The sequence below is a fragment of the Sander vitreus genome, chromosome 11, assembly GCF_031162955.1.
Source record: "Sander vitreus isolate 19-12246 chromosome 11, sanVit1, whole genome shotgun sequence".
NCBI classification, from domain to species: Eukaryota; Metazoa; Chordata; class Actinopteri; order Perciformes; family Percidae; genus Sander; species Sander vitreus.
This window is the reverse complement of record NC_135865.1, coordinates 10161563-10176097: the sequence shown is the minus strand read 5'-3', so window position 1 is coordinate 10176097 and position 14535 is coordinate 10161563. Positions and strand designations below refer to the sequence as shown.

At 38.1% G+C, this 14535-nt stretch overlaps 1 protein-coding gene across 1 annotated transcript; it reads right to left on the bottom strand.

Moving 5' to 3' along the window:
- Positions 1 to 2509: 2509 nt before the first annotated feature.
- gmppaa (GDP-mannose pyrophosphorylase Aa) lies at positions 2510 to 13059 on the bottom strand. Its single transcript, XM_078261574.1, has 12 exons — positions 12932 to 13059; positions 12145 to 12242; positions 11760 to 11863; positions 11236 to 11428; positions 10656 to 10715; positions 10439 to 10569; positions 5053 to 5187; positions 4675 to 4772; positions 4543 to 4589; positions 4372 to 4464; positions 3352 to 3520; positions 2510 to 3058 (listed from the first exon to the last, which is right to left on the bottom strand). Exons 1-12 carry the CDS (start codon positions 12969 to 12971, stop codon positions 2958 to 2960), a joined length of 1269 nt encoding a protein of 422 aa, XP_078117700.1. The 5' UTR covers positions 12972 to 13059; the 3' UTR covers positions 2510 to 2957.
- Positions 13060 to 14535: the final 1476 nt, after the last annotated feature.

Here is a 14535-nt window from a genome sequence, read left to right as displayed (position 1 = left end):
GTGCTGAGGTGGAGCTAGCAAGTGGCAAACAGAAGAGCTCAAAACTGAAGCTCAAGAGACCTGTCTATCAATATAAACATACATTTATCTAAGCCTTGGTATCCTAATTTGACAGTCAAACACCAAGCCCTTTTTGGATACAGTATCTTACAGCCTTCAGAGGAACTTTAGCCTCTCAGCGGCCAACAAATTTCAACACCTGATCCACATGGCCTCAAAGCGATTTGTAGTAAGTCCTTATACAGAAATTGGTTGAACAAGATTTCAAATATATTGGAAACTAGATACAAGGGTGGGAGTTGCTATTGAAAATTGTTCGACTTTTTGCCTTGAAATGGAGAGCCCAGTTGATGGTAATTGACGTACTTAATGTCATCCTTTAAGATTATTTCCTGTTTCCCTACACATTGGCATTCCTATAGCATGATAGGTTTGAGCAAGAACATTTTGCATGTATACACTAACCTTGGGAGCATGTCACCTGGTAGCCAATGTATGTGCATGCTTTGACTTATCCTATGTTGATGTGTATGTTTTTCCATCATTGTAGGACTACACCCTGACATTTTCAGCAGCTCTAGTTTACTAAATTGGCACTGATGTGAAAATTAACAAGCACCTTGGCTAGCTCGGTACCTTCATTTCCCATAGTTACAGAATGCCTGTTATACCTTATTGCCCTCTGATTTACTCATAACTCTAACATGTGTCCTCACCAGGGATTCCTGTTCAAAACTGAACGCATCTAGCCACTAGGGACTTTCCAGAGGATAATATAGACACTTTGGCTTTTCTCACGTTTCATTTACACAAGACCTGTTATATTGTACTGACTGCCCTGTGTTAAACACAACCCCTGGCATAACAATGACTTGTCAGATTATTGAAGCGGTTAGTGCAAAAGCCTGAAATGAGGAACTAATGTCATGGGAATACAACACCTTCACTATAATTCAGCCTGATCCAGTTGCCCTTCAACAAATGCTTTTTTTTGTATTGCTTGTTATACAAATAGTGTTTTTTTTGTGTCAAATAGACCAGACTCCCCTTGTGCAACTAAAGGAGTCTTCTATGGGTTTCATTGTTAGAGACACAAACAATAATCTTTGAACTATGAATGAGCAAGATATTTAATCCAACATTACGATTGGATGTTGCCTGGAAAATCTCTGCAGAAAGGCTTCAGCATCAGTGAGGTCTTTCACTTGCTGTGTAGTTTGTTGGATGTTGACTAGTTCCATCCAATTTTACCTCTGAGAGTACAGTGTGCAAGTGACCCCAGTTTGTATATCAGAGAATAAAGACGATTGAGTCGTTTGCACAAGTAGCACAGGGGACCCACAATTTGCATTTGTTTTTGAATTTTGCTGAACTGCAACATCTTAGGAGCATTTTACTGAGTTGATTGCGTCTCAGTTTAATATGTTTCTGGCAGTGTTTCCTGTGCAGATGCGTAGCGACCAGCTCTGTAACACATTACACAAAAATATAATGTAGGGGAAATAAGGATATCACGATAATAACAGCACAAATGGGGTTTTGAACTTTTATTATGCGGTCCACTCTGGATTGAGATATTTCTTTGACATCCTAACATTACATCACCTGACATCATGTACAACACTGTTTAATTAGATAAACACTGCGTAATAGACAAGTATGACATTTCTTTTCATTTTCCATCAGCTGGTGACTTCACATTACAAAGAGGTTTGTTACCATTGCCTATACTGTTAATATGTATAAATACTCACTATAAGAAATTCAACCTTTCTACTTCCCTGATCTCTGTCACATTCCTTATTCAAGCTTGTCAAGACATAGCCTTGTACCACTGTTATGTCACACTGTAAAGACTTTATTTTTTTTTTATTTCAAATGATAATATTAATAACTGTTTCAGTGAACCTCTAAAAGTTGTCAGGTGAAAACAATGAATGTAACATACAGACAACAGGCCCTGAGGCAGTTCTTTTGAAACAGTAAGGCACCTGAATCAACAATGGCACAGGCACCTACATGTAAAACCTGAAATAAACTATATTAAAAAAGATGTACATAAACTTGTTTTCCCATTGCACTGGAGGGTAGCATTGAAGAGACTTGATTACAATATAGTATGCTGCAGTTCCTGTATGACAATTTACATCACAACTTAATAGACACTCTCTTTGCAAGAATTGGAACAAAAGTGCTGAAGTGATCATGAGTGCTCGAGGGCTTAATAAGTAAATGTAAATGTTAATGTGCTGTATCCATAAATTGGAAACAGTTCCTCCAGTGATTGCAAATGCACAATTTAAGCATCTGCTGTTGCTGCTTGTATGGCACGGTCTCAAGGCCCCCCTGCTAGGTTCACATTTTAAAAAGGCAACATTACTTGATTGCAATGTAAATCTGAAGCCCGCTGATTTTGGTGGTAGTCAATTTTTGAGACTAACAGGGAAGATGCTTAACGGTTTTAATCAGAGCTCCACACAAATAATCAGCACAAAAAAATGAACAGCACTCATTAGCCAGGGATTTTTTATTTTCTAATAACTCCTCTTCTCACGCTGAAGTTACAGGTCTCAACCCTCGTCAAGGATGCCCTTGAGAAAACTGATTTTTTTTTTTTACGTCATATTACATCCAACCAAATATATTACACTAGTGTCTGCAGTAATTTTACAGTTCGGTAAAGTTAATAAAAAACAATATAAACCTCTGGCATGACAGCACTTTTCAAGGTGAATCAACATGCGTGATTAGCCTCTCTCTAATGTTGCTGACACCCAATGATGCATAAAGGCTTGAGGACAAATATATAAAAATCTATCTTTCAAAACTATTTAATGAATGCCGCACATCTTCATTTTTGACATCTTATATACAGTAACTCAGAGGCAGTGCTGGCGTGTGCCCAGCTGCATCCTTTATCAGTGACAGTAAGTGGACAGAAGCGCGAGGAAGATTAACTAGAGAATAATTTGGTTTTTGAAGCTGCGGTTGAGGTCTTTGTGCGGGAGGACGATCGAGTTGAGTATAATCACCTCGGAGGGGATGGTCACGTTACAACCTGAGGAGAAAAAGCAAGGCTGTATTTAGTCTGTACAGTGTATTACAGTACAGAGGACACAATACATTATATTTCAGTTATATAAAACTGTAATATAAAGCTATAAAAAACCCTTATCTAAGCAACCAAATATTAGAACATTTCCCTCATTAATCAACTAATTTTTAATTTCAGAGAAGAACTTTAAAAAAGCAATGCTCATGAGAAAAATACAATTACAATATTGTATATAATGAATATTTAACAATGCATCTGAGGATTGCAAGTTTCACTTAAGGTCAGAGCACGCTTACCGAGAATAGTAATTGAAGGTGTGAGTTTTCCTTCTCTAAAGAGGGTCTCGCTGTCAATCTTTGCGAAGGGATCGTTGGGGTTTGGGTCACTTGGGGTTCCTTCTACTCTTGCCCACTTGCCAATGGTGCTGTCCCATCCCACAATGCTGTTCAAAACACAACAGTGATCCTATAGCAAAAAACAGCATGACAAAAAACATCTGAAGTGAACATTTTTAGATATTCAAGCATTCAGCAGTAGATAACTGTACAGTGACTGTAGAAATCAAGGGTCTCCAGGTATCCATATGTGCTGTGTTAGATACTGTTCCTACATAAGAAAACACACTGAGCATGGCCAAATCACATTACTTATAAACTTCACATTAAAAACAGGTAGTGTTTTTATTATAGCTCATCTAACAAATTGTATATAGCTCATCTAACAAATTGTCCTTGTAGGCAGTATGCAATGAAAGCCAATAAGTCACCCACAATCTAAATTCATTTGGGAGGCACCAAGTCATCACTGGAGACATGGGATTAAATTATGACAGCCTCCAAACCGTTAAAAATGACATCTTTGTGAGAGGCACAGGCAACAATATTTCTGGTGTGACAGTAGAGCTTAAAGATAAATTCTAGACAAGTCACTGTTAAAGTGTGGATAATGTTTCTAATAAAATGTTAAGATGTCACCAGAAGTGAATAGGCAGATACATTTGCCTTCAGTTTACCCAGTTTGAGTTCCAGTTTAATTCCAAATTTAGAGGTTATAACACTGAGTAAAGTTAATAATCTCAGCAAAGGCTGCTCTTACTTAACAAAACCTTGAAACTACCTTACATTTAGCACTTCACCTATTTATGTGGCAATCCGTTGAAAATGGCATTATCAATTCATGTCAGACAGTATACTGTGCATTATAGTGCAACTTGCTGGCTCTAGTTTGCGTATAAAATGGGAGCTCTGTGTTGCAACAAGTCCTGGCTGGTCCTTTTTTTTTGGGCAGTGATAGAAAGCGGTTTCACAGGGGCTCACCTGTAGAGTTGCACCATGAAGGATGATGGATTCTCGAACTCTGACCCCAGCACCAATAGTAACTCCAGTGCCAATAGAGACATTGGGACCCAACTGGAGCAAAGATAAGATACATCTGTAGTATTTTGTAACACATTTGTAAAGTCCAACACAATAGGAAAAGATGCTTACCATAGCAGTGGGGTCAATGTTGGCTGTAGGATGAATATAGACATTACCTAGGGAGATAAGAGAAAGTATGAATGGATGTGTCTCCAATATAAAAATGGAACAAAGCAGCTACAGAAAACTAATGAATCTTACCACTTATTTTGGGCCCTCCCTCCTTATTTGAGGCCAGTCTTTCAGGATGAGTTGTGTGATACTGGTTGAGGTACAACCGACTGGCATAAATTGCAGACCTGAGGAAAAGATTACAGGATTATAGGATTGATATCTATACCATCAATATGACACAGTTTATTTTTGATTGGGGCAGTAATGTATGGTTTTGATGTTCAAAGCACATTTTAAATGTTAATTGAGGTTTGTTTCCAAAAGAATGTCAAGTGTGTCCAACTGTGTTTAATCTGAACAGTTCAATGTCTCTCCTCTCCTTCAACCTTTCTACAGGCTACAGAGTTGTCACTAAGATAAGTGTATGTCCAGTTGAATGTGACAATGTATGACATGTGCATTCACCCTGCAGATTTAATCTGGCTCCAAAAGCTGAGGGTTTTATAGACGTAGAGTTTGCCCTGTCCTGCCAGGGCAGTGAAAATGTCCTGCTCCAGCCTGATGGCCTCTGCTCGGTGCCAGCCGTTGGTTGGCTCCTCTCTGCAAGAGACAGATCATCAGTTTATGGCCCTGAGTTACAAACCAGGGCCAGGGGCCTCATTTATTAAAATACAATCTTGCGCACAAAGTTAGGGGTTAGAATGAACTCCATGACAAAGTTAGGATATAAACAGCAAAACTGAAAATGGCATTTATTTAGTTAAATTTTCACTGCAACATCAAAACTAAACTCCGCCTCTATCTGGGTATGGTTCTCATTACATCGATATTTTCTCTCTCCCTATTTTTTTGAAGAACCAAGTGAAACATAACTTTTTTTTAAATGAGGTAATCAATTTCCCAAAAACTACATATGATACTATATGATAATCTAAATACTAAGCAAATGATGAGACACGCATGGGTTCTCCCTCTGCAACCAAGAGCACTGACAGTCCCAACTACCTAATGAGCAATTTAAATATACAGAATGTGTTATATATTATAATTTCCTTGTACTAGAAATTGTGCCAAAAAAAGGAAAATAAATCGCCACACTTTAAAATTGCAAAATGAATCCAGTTAATTGAAGTTCATTACCTCCAACGTTTTCTTAAAGCCAAAAAAACCCATAATTTTATCACCCTACAACCCAGCCCCTAGAATAAAATGAGAGCAGTGGTTTAAAATGCATCAATGTTACTAACTTTGATGGTATCAGTGCTTGGTTTAAACCAAGGCTGATTACCTAGTAGTGATCTAAAATTTAAGAAGAAGAGTATATGTGTTCCATATTAATCAGGGTCTTTGGCATAGTGTATTGTGAGAGCCCCAAGATGAAACAGTGTTAAATATTGATGAAAAGAATATTTTATAGGATTGCACCCATAATCGAAATTTGACCAAAATGGAGAGGATGTGGTTTGAGGCAAAGTGCTCCCCTAGAGATTTTGCAGTATAACCCATCTCATTTCTATCAAGTATCGTGGATGTGTTCAACAGTTTTGCTGATTCAGTGTCCAGCTTGATTTAAGTGCTATTGATGTTCGCAGGTGAATTATGCACAGCATGGTTTGACCTTTGGTAATACATTTCAAGTGTCCTTGGGGTGCCAAATGTTGATCTGCTACAGTGAACATTTGAAAACACAAAGTGAAAAAGGTGTTAAATCTCCAAAAATGTAAAAGATAGAAAGAAAAATCCATATATTTATCCCAAGGCTTCTGTGAGTGACCAGGGTGCAGTCTCTCCATGTGCACATTTATAGGCCATGATGAGACAGGAAGCTTTTTCTAATGTTGAATGTTAAATGGAGAAACTAACAACTAAATAACAAATAGAGCAAGAATTAGAGAATACAAAATACAAGATACTGTACACAAGATAAGACACAATACCCTTTTATATTCTCACTGGCAACTGTGTAACAAAGTTTCACCAACTGCAAGCTACCCAATTAGTCTTTGCTAGCTAACCTAAAGAAACAACAGGGACAACTTCAAAGTAACAAATGTGAGGAAGTCAGTTAAGTGCTTGCCCTGAAGAAGATAAACAGACCATTGCAAACAATTGCAGAATACAGTGTTTGACACTTAGGAGAGCAAGCTACGTTTGGGACGATTGTTCTGCACAAAAATTCCAGACAAACAATGTTTATTTACCTACAAATATGTTATCTCAATTGAGTTTTATCTTTCCTTTAGGTCTTAAGGCAAAAGTTTGACATTTTGGGGAAAACTGTATTCACTTTCTGGCAGAGTTAGATGAGAAGATTCATAACTCTATCTCATATCTGTCCACTAAATATGAAGCTACAGCCTAATGTAGCAAAAAGACTGGAAACAGAACAAAATCCAACTACAAGCACCTCTAAAGTTCACTAATTAACATACTATATTTCATTGGTTTAATCTGTACAAAGACTGAAGTGAAAAAACAAGAGCAGGTTATGTGACGGACGGTTTCTTGGCTCTGAGCAGTTGCCAGACAACCAAGAAATAGTCCAGAACATAACCCACTGTAAAATAGTAAAATGTTGTTTGTACTCCTCGGTTTTTGTACAGAATAAACAAACAAATGTGAATGAGTGGGCGATAGAGGCCCTGGTAGGTGGATTTTGTTATCTTTGGTCAAAGGCAAGCTAGCTATATCAAAGACTGAAATAGCAGACGGAAATTGTAAAACGTTTCCAGCTGTTGGCTGCTGCTACTACGGCAAACTCCCGATCTAGATTCTAGAATAAATTGCTTTTTTACAATTTTCGTCTGCTATTTCACCACTAAATTCACTTCTGAGACTTTTTTATGCGAGAAATCAACTGGGTAGAGTTTGAATATGGGCAGTTTTACAAAAATTGATGGCCAATTGCACATTTGCTCCGATGCTGTCGGACTTGAGAAGCTCCAGTCTGATGTGACAGCCAGCTGGTGGCGGCCGGGTTGCCTGCTTGCCTGCCGGCCAGTGATGCTCACAGACCCTGCTGTCAGCTGGAAGTCTCTCAACAGAATCATGGACAAGTTTATTTCCTGAAATATGGCTCATTTTCCATTTAAACACATTGTCATCAATATTACAAGGTTTAAAATCAACCATTTTTCAAATTTGGATATCTGATATCAATCGGGATATCGTTTCAAAATCGGAAATCAAATGAACGAAAAAGTACACGGGCCCAATTACAGTAACTACATGAAAACTTCACTGTTGTTGCATGAAATGTTTGTGTTTAGGCTACATCATCAGTTTCTATCATCTAATGTGAAACAAGAGGCTATATCAGCTTTCGCTACCAGGCTGGCTTGATGTCAAACCCCGCCTTCCCATGGGCTGCAGCAAGATGCTCCTCAACTCAGTGGCCCTCATTTATGAAAAGTGTGTACGACCAAAAACAGGCGTAGGACGGGCGTACGCCGATTCCTATGCAAAGCAAGGGATTTATCAATTTGAACGTGAGCGTAGGCTGCAATAAAATCTCACGTCTGGTCTGAACTCGTGTACGCAAGTTTTCGAGTCAGTGTGGACTTGGGGTGCAGCATATAAAAAGTTTAACAGGAGAAGGAGAAGTCATCAGTTGATCACTTATCAGCAATGGCAGATCTGGCTCTTTTAAAAGACCTCTATTCGCCGGTACAACAGTGCACACGTACGCGCACGGGCCACGATGGAGCGCTCCATCGGCTTGATTAAGGGCAGATGGCTCATGGTCTTGCATCAGCGGGGGAATCCTACTATACACAACAGAAAAATTCTGCAACATTGTTTTAGCCTGTGGGGTTCTGGAGCCAGATGACCTGATACCCAGAGGGCAGTGTCCAGCACAGCCCCAACTGGGGCTATACGAATGAGACAGGATATTATTCCTCGCTTTTAAAAAGGTATAGTGTTATGTTTGGCAATGATAGCCTACTCAATACAGGAAACATGACGATGCACAACATTTTTATTTATTCTTCAGGTTTTTGTTTCTCTTTTAAAGTGTCGTTAATGGCCACAAGTGAACGAGTTATTTCTGCCATTGACCGACATATTTCGGCTTGTTTTTCCAGCCCCTTTGCTGTCAGGAGACAGGGTCGGAGTCGTGGTCCAGCACGGGGGGCGGAGGACACGCGCTCTCCCTCACAGCTGTTGCCTGGCTCTGACTCATTAAAAAAACAGTAAAAGTAAAATAAAATAAAAGACACTGCATAAACTCAGCTACTGATTGTTTATTTAAATATAGGTAAACCATATAGGCCTAAGAGATTGCAATATAAGCCTGTATATTACTATGGGGACTATAGCATACATATGTCAAGGATGTATAAATTAAATAAACTTCAGCTGGAGTCTGATTTACCACGGCAACACTGTTGACTGCATCAGTGATCTCTTTCCATTCCCCATTCTTTCTACAGCCTTTAATAACAGCTTTCAGGCTGCCAAATCTACAAACGTAAGTGCAAATGAACCTGAGATATCAGGGTTTCAATTTCCACCTCTGAAAAGTTCCGCTTCGTAGCCAGATTACGTATCTCCATGTCGTAAATTGTAGGGGCGAGGCCTCAAAACCGAGACTATATAGGGACGTGATATTTAAATTACGACCGTTTCCAGCCGCTGCATTTATCAATGTACGACCATTCTTACGCTCTGATTGGTGTGATACTAATGTTTCATGAATCACACGTGAAGCCTGTCATAAGAGGATTTCTGCGCTCATATCTGCGCTGGTTTCTACGTTAGGTTGATAAATGAGGGCCAATGGGTTACCCAGCAGTCAGCTCCCCCTGCTGTCCATAAGGTGCCTCTGCACCCCTTTAGTTTCAGACCCTCCCACCAGCCCTTAGGCCACGCCTCCTCATTTACATACACTTTCGACATCTGTCAAGTCCAAATGGAAAAACCAAATGTTAAATCGAAATGGAAAAGGTGAATCTTAAAATGCCAAAGGGCAATTGCCAAATGTAAAATTCAAAAGCTAAACTTTCAAATTGAAAATTATAAAGTGCAAAGGCTAAAATAAAATTTCTTTTTTTTCTATTTGAGATTTAAATTTAAGTATTTCCATTTCACATTTTGAGTTTCAAATTTGATGTTTCTCTTTTCTTATTTCCATTGCGATTTTCAATCAATAAAAGATTTCAAAGATTTCAGTTTAAGCATTTATATTTAAGCTTTGCATTTTAAATTTGACTTTTTACATTGCACTTTACATTTTCAAATTATCATTTTACATTTCAACTTTGCTTTTTCAGTTTCCTTTTTTAAATTCAATTATGGCATGATTTTTCCTAGTAGTAAAATAATAATAGTTTTAAATTTGATTTTGCTTCGTTTTGTCTTTGGACTTTCAATTTGAATTATGAATGAATATATCCTCCATGGTAAATAAGCATGTTTGTCAAAATGTTAAACGATTCATTTAATCTCTGACAAAGACCCTGTAGTGCCCGTTTCAAGGACAACATTTGCCATTAGCGGAATAAATAAATAAATGCATAAATAAATAAATATAAAAAAGCTTTTTGCAACACAGAAGGTGCATAATTTGTCGAAAAAGGGCACAGGCAACATTCACAAAGCAGCCTGAGCAATCGCAGCCATATCATGGGTTATCTTTCTACAGCTCACACCATACACTAAGTGCTCTATAACTACACCGTGCAGCCTAAATGTACCGACTTACCCATCGTATGGATTTCTGATGATTGTGCGAGCAAACAGAAAACATGGCAGGGAGGAGAAGGGAAGGAAAAAGGACAAATGAAGAGAACCAAAGAAATGGAATAAATGGTATTCACATGCATTCCCGTGAGAAAGAGCTTCAACTCACAGCAACATGTCCTGTTGGTTCTTCTGGAAGACGGCACCGATATGCTGGAAGATGTCTGGTTTAAAGAGGTATATTCCGCAGTTTATGATATCGCTCACAAATGTGCTTGGCTTTTCCACATAATGCAAGACCTGGATAAAAAAACAGCAGCTTTTATTTCAAGGTGAAATAGTAATTTGTGACTATTTAGGGAAATTAGATAGGAAAAGTGAAATACCTCATTTGTTTCCTCGTTTTCAACAATACAGCCGTAATTCATGGATTGCTTTCGGTTTGCCTGATAAGAGAAAAATGGCAGTACAGTTTAAGATGCATCAAATTTTGACATCAAAGAACTGAGACCTGATATTTCATTATATTCAGCAATAGGGCTACAAGATATGAGAGAAAATATATAATTGCCATTATTGTGACTGATGTCACTGATGCGAGTGCGATATGATTCGCGATATTGGAAGGAATGATAATTTTTTGTATCATTATTCTCATTTTCATTGAAAAAATATTACAATTTAAAAAATGCAAATGATTATAGTGTGATTTATGCGAGGATCTGTACCAAACAAAAAAAAATTCTTTAGTCTGTAGGATACGATTTGTAGGCTGGGACGTTTCTGGAGCACCACAATACTAAATTCAGAATGGTTTGACACATATGTTGCCTTTAACAAATATTGCCTCCCCCCTGCGATTAGGATATTGAACGCTAAACACAATAAACTTCTTGGAGTTTTACTTTGACTACCTTTTACAAGTTCTATTAAAGAAAGTAACAACCATCAATAGTGACATCTCACCGTTGTCCCAAGGATAACAAAGCTGTTTGGTTCTCCGTGTTCCTTCTGGAAGCTGAGCATCTCTGCAAGAGGAAACGCTGAGCAAACATCAGCATTCAGAACAAAGAAAGCCTCTGGACTGCCGGACACAATCTGATCTCTGAAGTGATAGATGCCCCCTCCGGTGCCCAGGGCTGCATACTCCTGCAAATACCTGTGGTGCAGAGTCAGGAAGAACAGCATACCTGCAGTCAGTCAGCAGTGGCAGTGCACCACAGCAGGAAAAGTACCACCACTTAACATTAACTTAAAAAGATGTAGCAATATATTAAGTATTTCTGTGAATAACACGTTCAACAAAGAAAGGTTTTCAAATATGATCACAGTTCTGGGCATCTAAGAAATAGAACCAATTTTACAACTAGTGTCTATTCTTTACTGAATTATGTGTAATTAAGAAAAGAAAGACGTTCTTGTACTGTGAAAATGTCATTATAGTATGTCTGTAGTTGTTTAGTGAGGTAGCTATGAGCTCTGCTGTTTACCTGATGGAAATTTTGAACTCCTGCTGTGCATTAAACAGGAATCTGGTCAGTTCTTCATTTGGCTGATAAAAGCCGATGAGCAAAATCTCCTTCATATTTGGTACCTTGTAACACAAAAGATGTTCATTATTGGACTGATTTCATGAAGGGCTATTGTCTGCACCACAACACACAGGGAAAGAAATTATGAACACCAACCAGCAAACTGGGCCGACATGCTCTTAACTATTTTAACACCAAGTTAGGCTAGTACAGACTAATTAAACTTAAATGTAACTTGATGTTACCTTTAAACAATCTATTTCAGCTTCCACAATTGCCCTACACTGTATACTACATTTTCTAATACTCGGCTGCAAAATGATAGTATTGCAGCGACACTCACCTTGGCACATGCTTCGATGTGATGCTGCAGCATGGGCACACCAGCTACTGGAAACAAGGGTTTGGGTACTTCAAATGACAGCGGTCTGAACCTTGTGCCTGCAAAGCAATGTCAGTGATTACATGCAAACCAGATTACAATGCAGATCACTTTTTCCTGATGTTTTTAGTGTGCACCAACACTAAACACACCCCTACATTATAGGTGATCTCTTATATAAAAAGAAAAGTCATTTCAGAAATTTGGTATTGCAATAATTATTCAATTATAAGCAATTGTTCAACAAAGGGCTAGGGCTATGCTTAATGTACATTAAGCATATAGCCTAAGTGATCATATTTATGAACTGCATCGTGGACTGCTAGATGCCGACTGCTAGTGTGTCCTCACGCGAAGATTAAACGTATTACTAAACTTATTCCTGTAGTTAATGTACAAGCGCCTTAAAACATCTATTTTTTTTCAATCGAGATACGTTTACTTGATACGAGCGAAATTGGGTCTAATAGGTAATTAAATGAGCCAATATAGGCAGGTTAAAAACAGTTATAGAACTGTTAACACTACCTGTTATTTACAAGTTGTCAGTTAGTGTTATGATCATACAATTAAGTCTTAAATGTTCTTGTTTTCATTTGTTTGTGTGGTGTCCCCTCATTATGCCACGTCAGTTTTATAAACAAGTTCAGCGGGTCTTTAGAAGTGTTGTTAGCGTTAGCAACCTACCTCCTCTTTAACCAAGCACATCTGACTCTGAAAACATGACAAGGATACACTTTATTCTCACCTTTCTGGGGGCCTCCAATTAAAATAACCGCCTTCAACATCTTGACCGAAAAGCTGTGATTTGTGACGGGCAGGTCCGCCTTGAATACTACACCTGTAGCTGTTTGTTAAGTATTTCCGTATCCACTTCCTACTTGTGACGTAGACCAGATCAGAATAAAAACACGGAGCGGAGTGCAGCTAGTGAAACGGAGTGGAGGAGATTATAAGGACGTGGCTCTGACATGATACAAGAACACGCATCGCAGTGGGTGTTAAGGCAGGGGTCTTCAACGTTTTTTAAGAATGGGACCCCTTAACTGAAAGACAGATGGATCAGGCACCCCCTACTACATATATTGTATAAAATGAAGTTGCATATTAAACTGGGCCTACAATAAAGTGTAGGGCAGCCCAAAGCCTTTATACATAGGCCTACCTTTTACTGCATAGAATATTAAGCTATTAAAAATAGCCTAATAGTTGTGTGATTTTATAAATCATCTTTTAATATTAAAACATACATGTGGCACAGTGAATCCTTAGAGTGTATCTGTGGATGGCCTTAGTTACTACCTAACCTTACCTATAGGCCAGTAAGCAGTGGGGATTTATATTTGCTAATATTATTTTGAATTCATGTCAAGACTTTTTAATTTTTGAAAAAAACTTTCAAAAATGAACAATAATTTGGAGGCCCCCCTGCCTTGACTCCGGGGAGCCCCTAGGGGTCCTGGACCCCCTTTTGAAGATCCCTGATTTAAGGGATATGCTGTATCAATCTGTATTGTACGATCAATAAAATAGTCAGCAAAGGCATCCCAAATGAAAATATCAATGCAAAATAAATGTATAGTCTAAAAAGGAGACTTAACTATCAGACGAAACCACCATGAGAACTATCCAGGTGAATTAATAACACAAAACAAAAAGCTGAATGAATTTATCGGTTTTTAAAAGGTAATTTTAAAAGTTCCCCTTTTGTTTTTAAAACCTTATGGAACAACCAATCAGATTGCTTATGCTTAACATATAAAAAGACCAATGATATTAGGATTACCATGGTCTTGTTTATAGCTACTGAATGTGGTCCTGGGAAAAAGGCTCTGAACACGTATTGGAGGTGTGATAACTTGATTACTGAAACTATTATATTTTGCTTTCTTTTTTTTATCTAAGATTACAACAAAACATAAAACAATCCCTTATTGAAATTGCCATTAATAGGTTTGAGCTGAGTTGTCAAATTATGTTTGTCCTATCCTTTGTACAGTTATTTATGATCACGATATTGTTGATTTAAAAAAAAAAAAAAGAAGTGCATCTGTAATAGGCCTTTTTCACAGCAGCCGTTTTGACTCGTAATGACATAAGTACAGGTGTTACTGACATTAACGATTGCTCCGATTGCAGTTAAATGGAATGGAAGCATCATAATGTTGGAAAAAACATTCTCCTCTGATTTATACAGAAGACTTAAAATCTAGCACCTGAGGTGGACCCAAGACACAACAAATTGGTTTGTAATCCCACTGCTTGTTCTGTTTTATTACACTGCTATGTCAACACAAAGTTCAGTTCACCTTTTTCTTGTCTTGTAGAGAATCTTTTGCATGTTCATAAAGT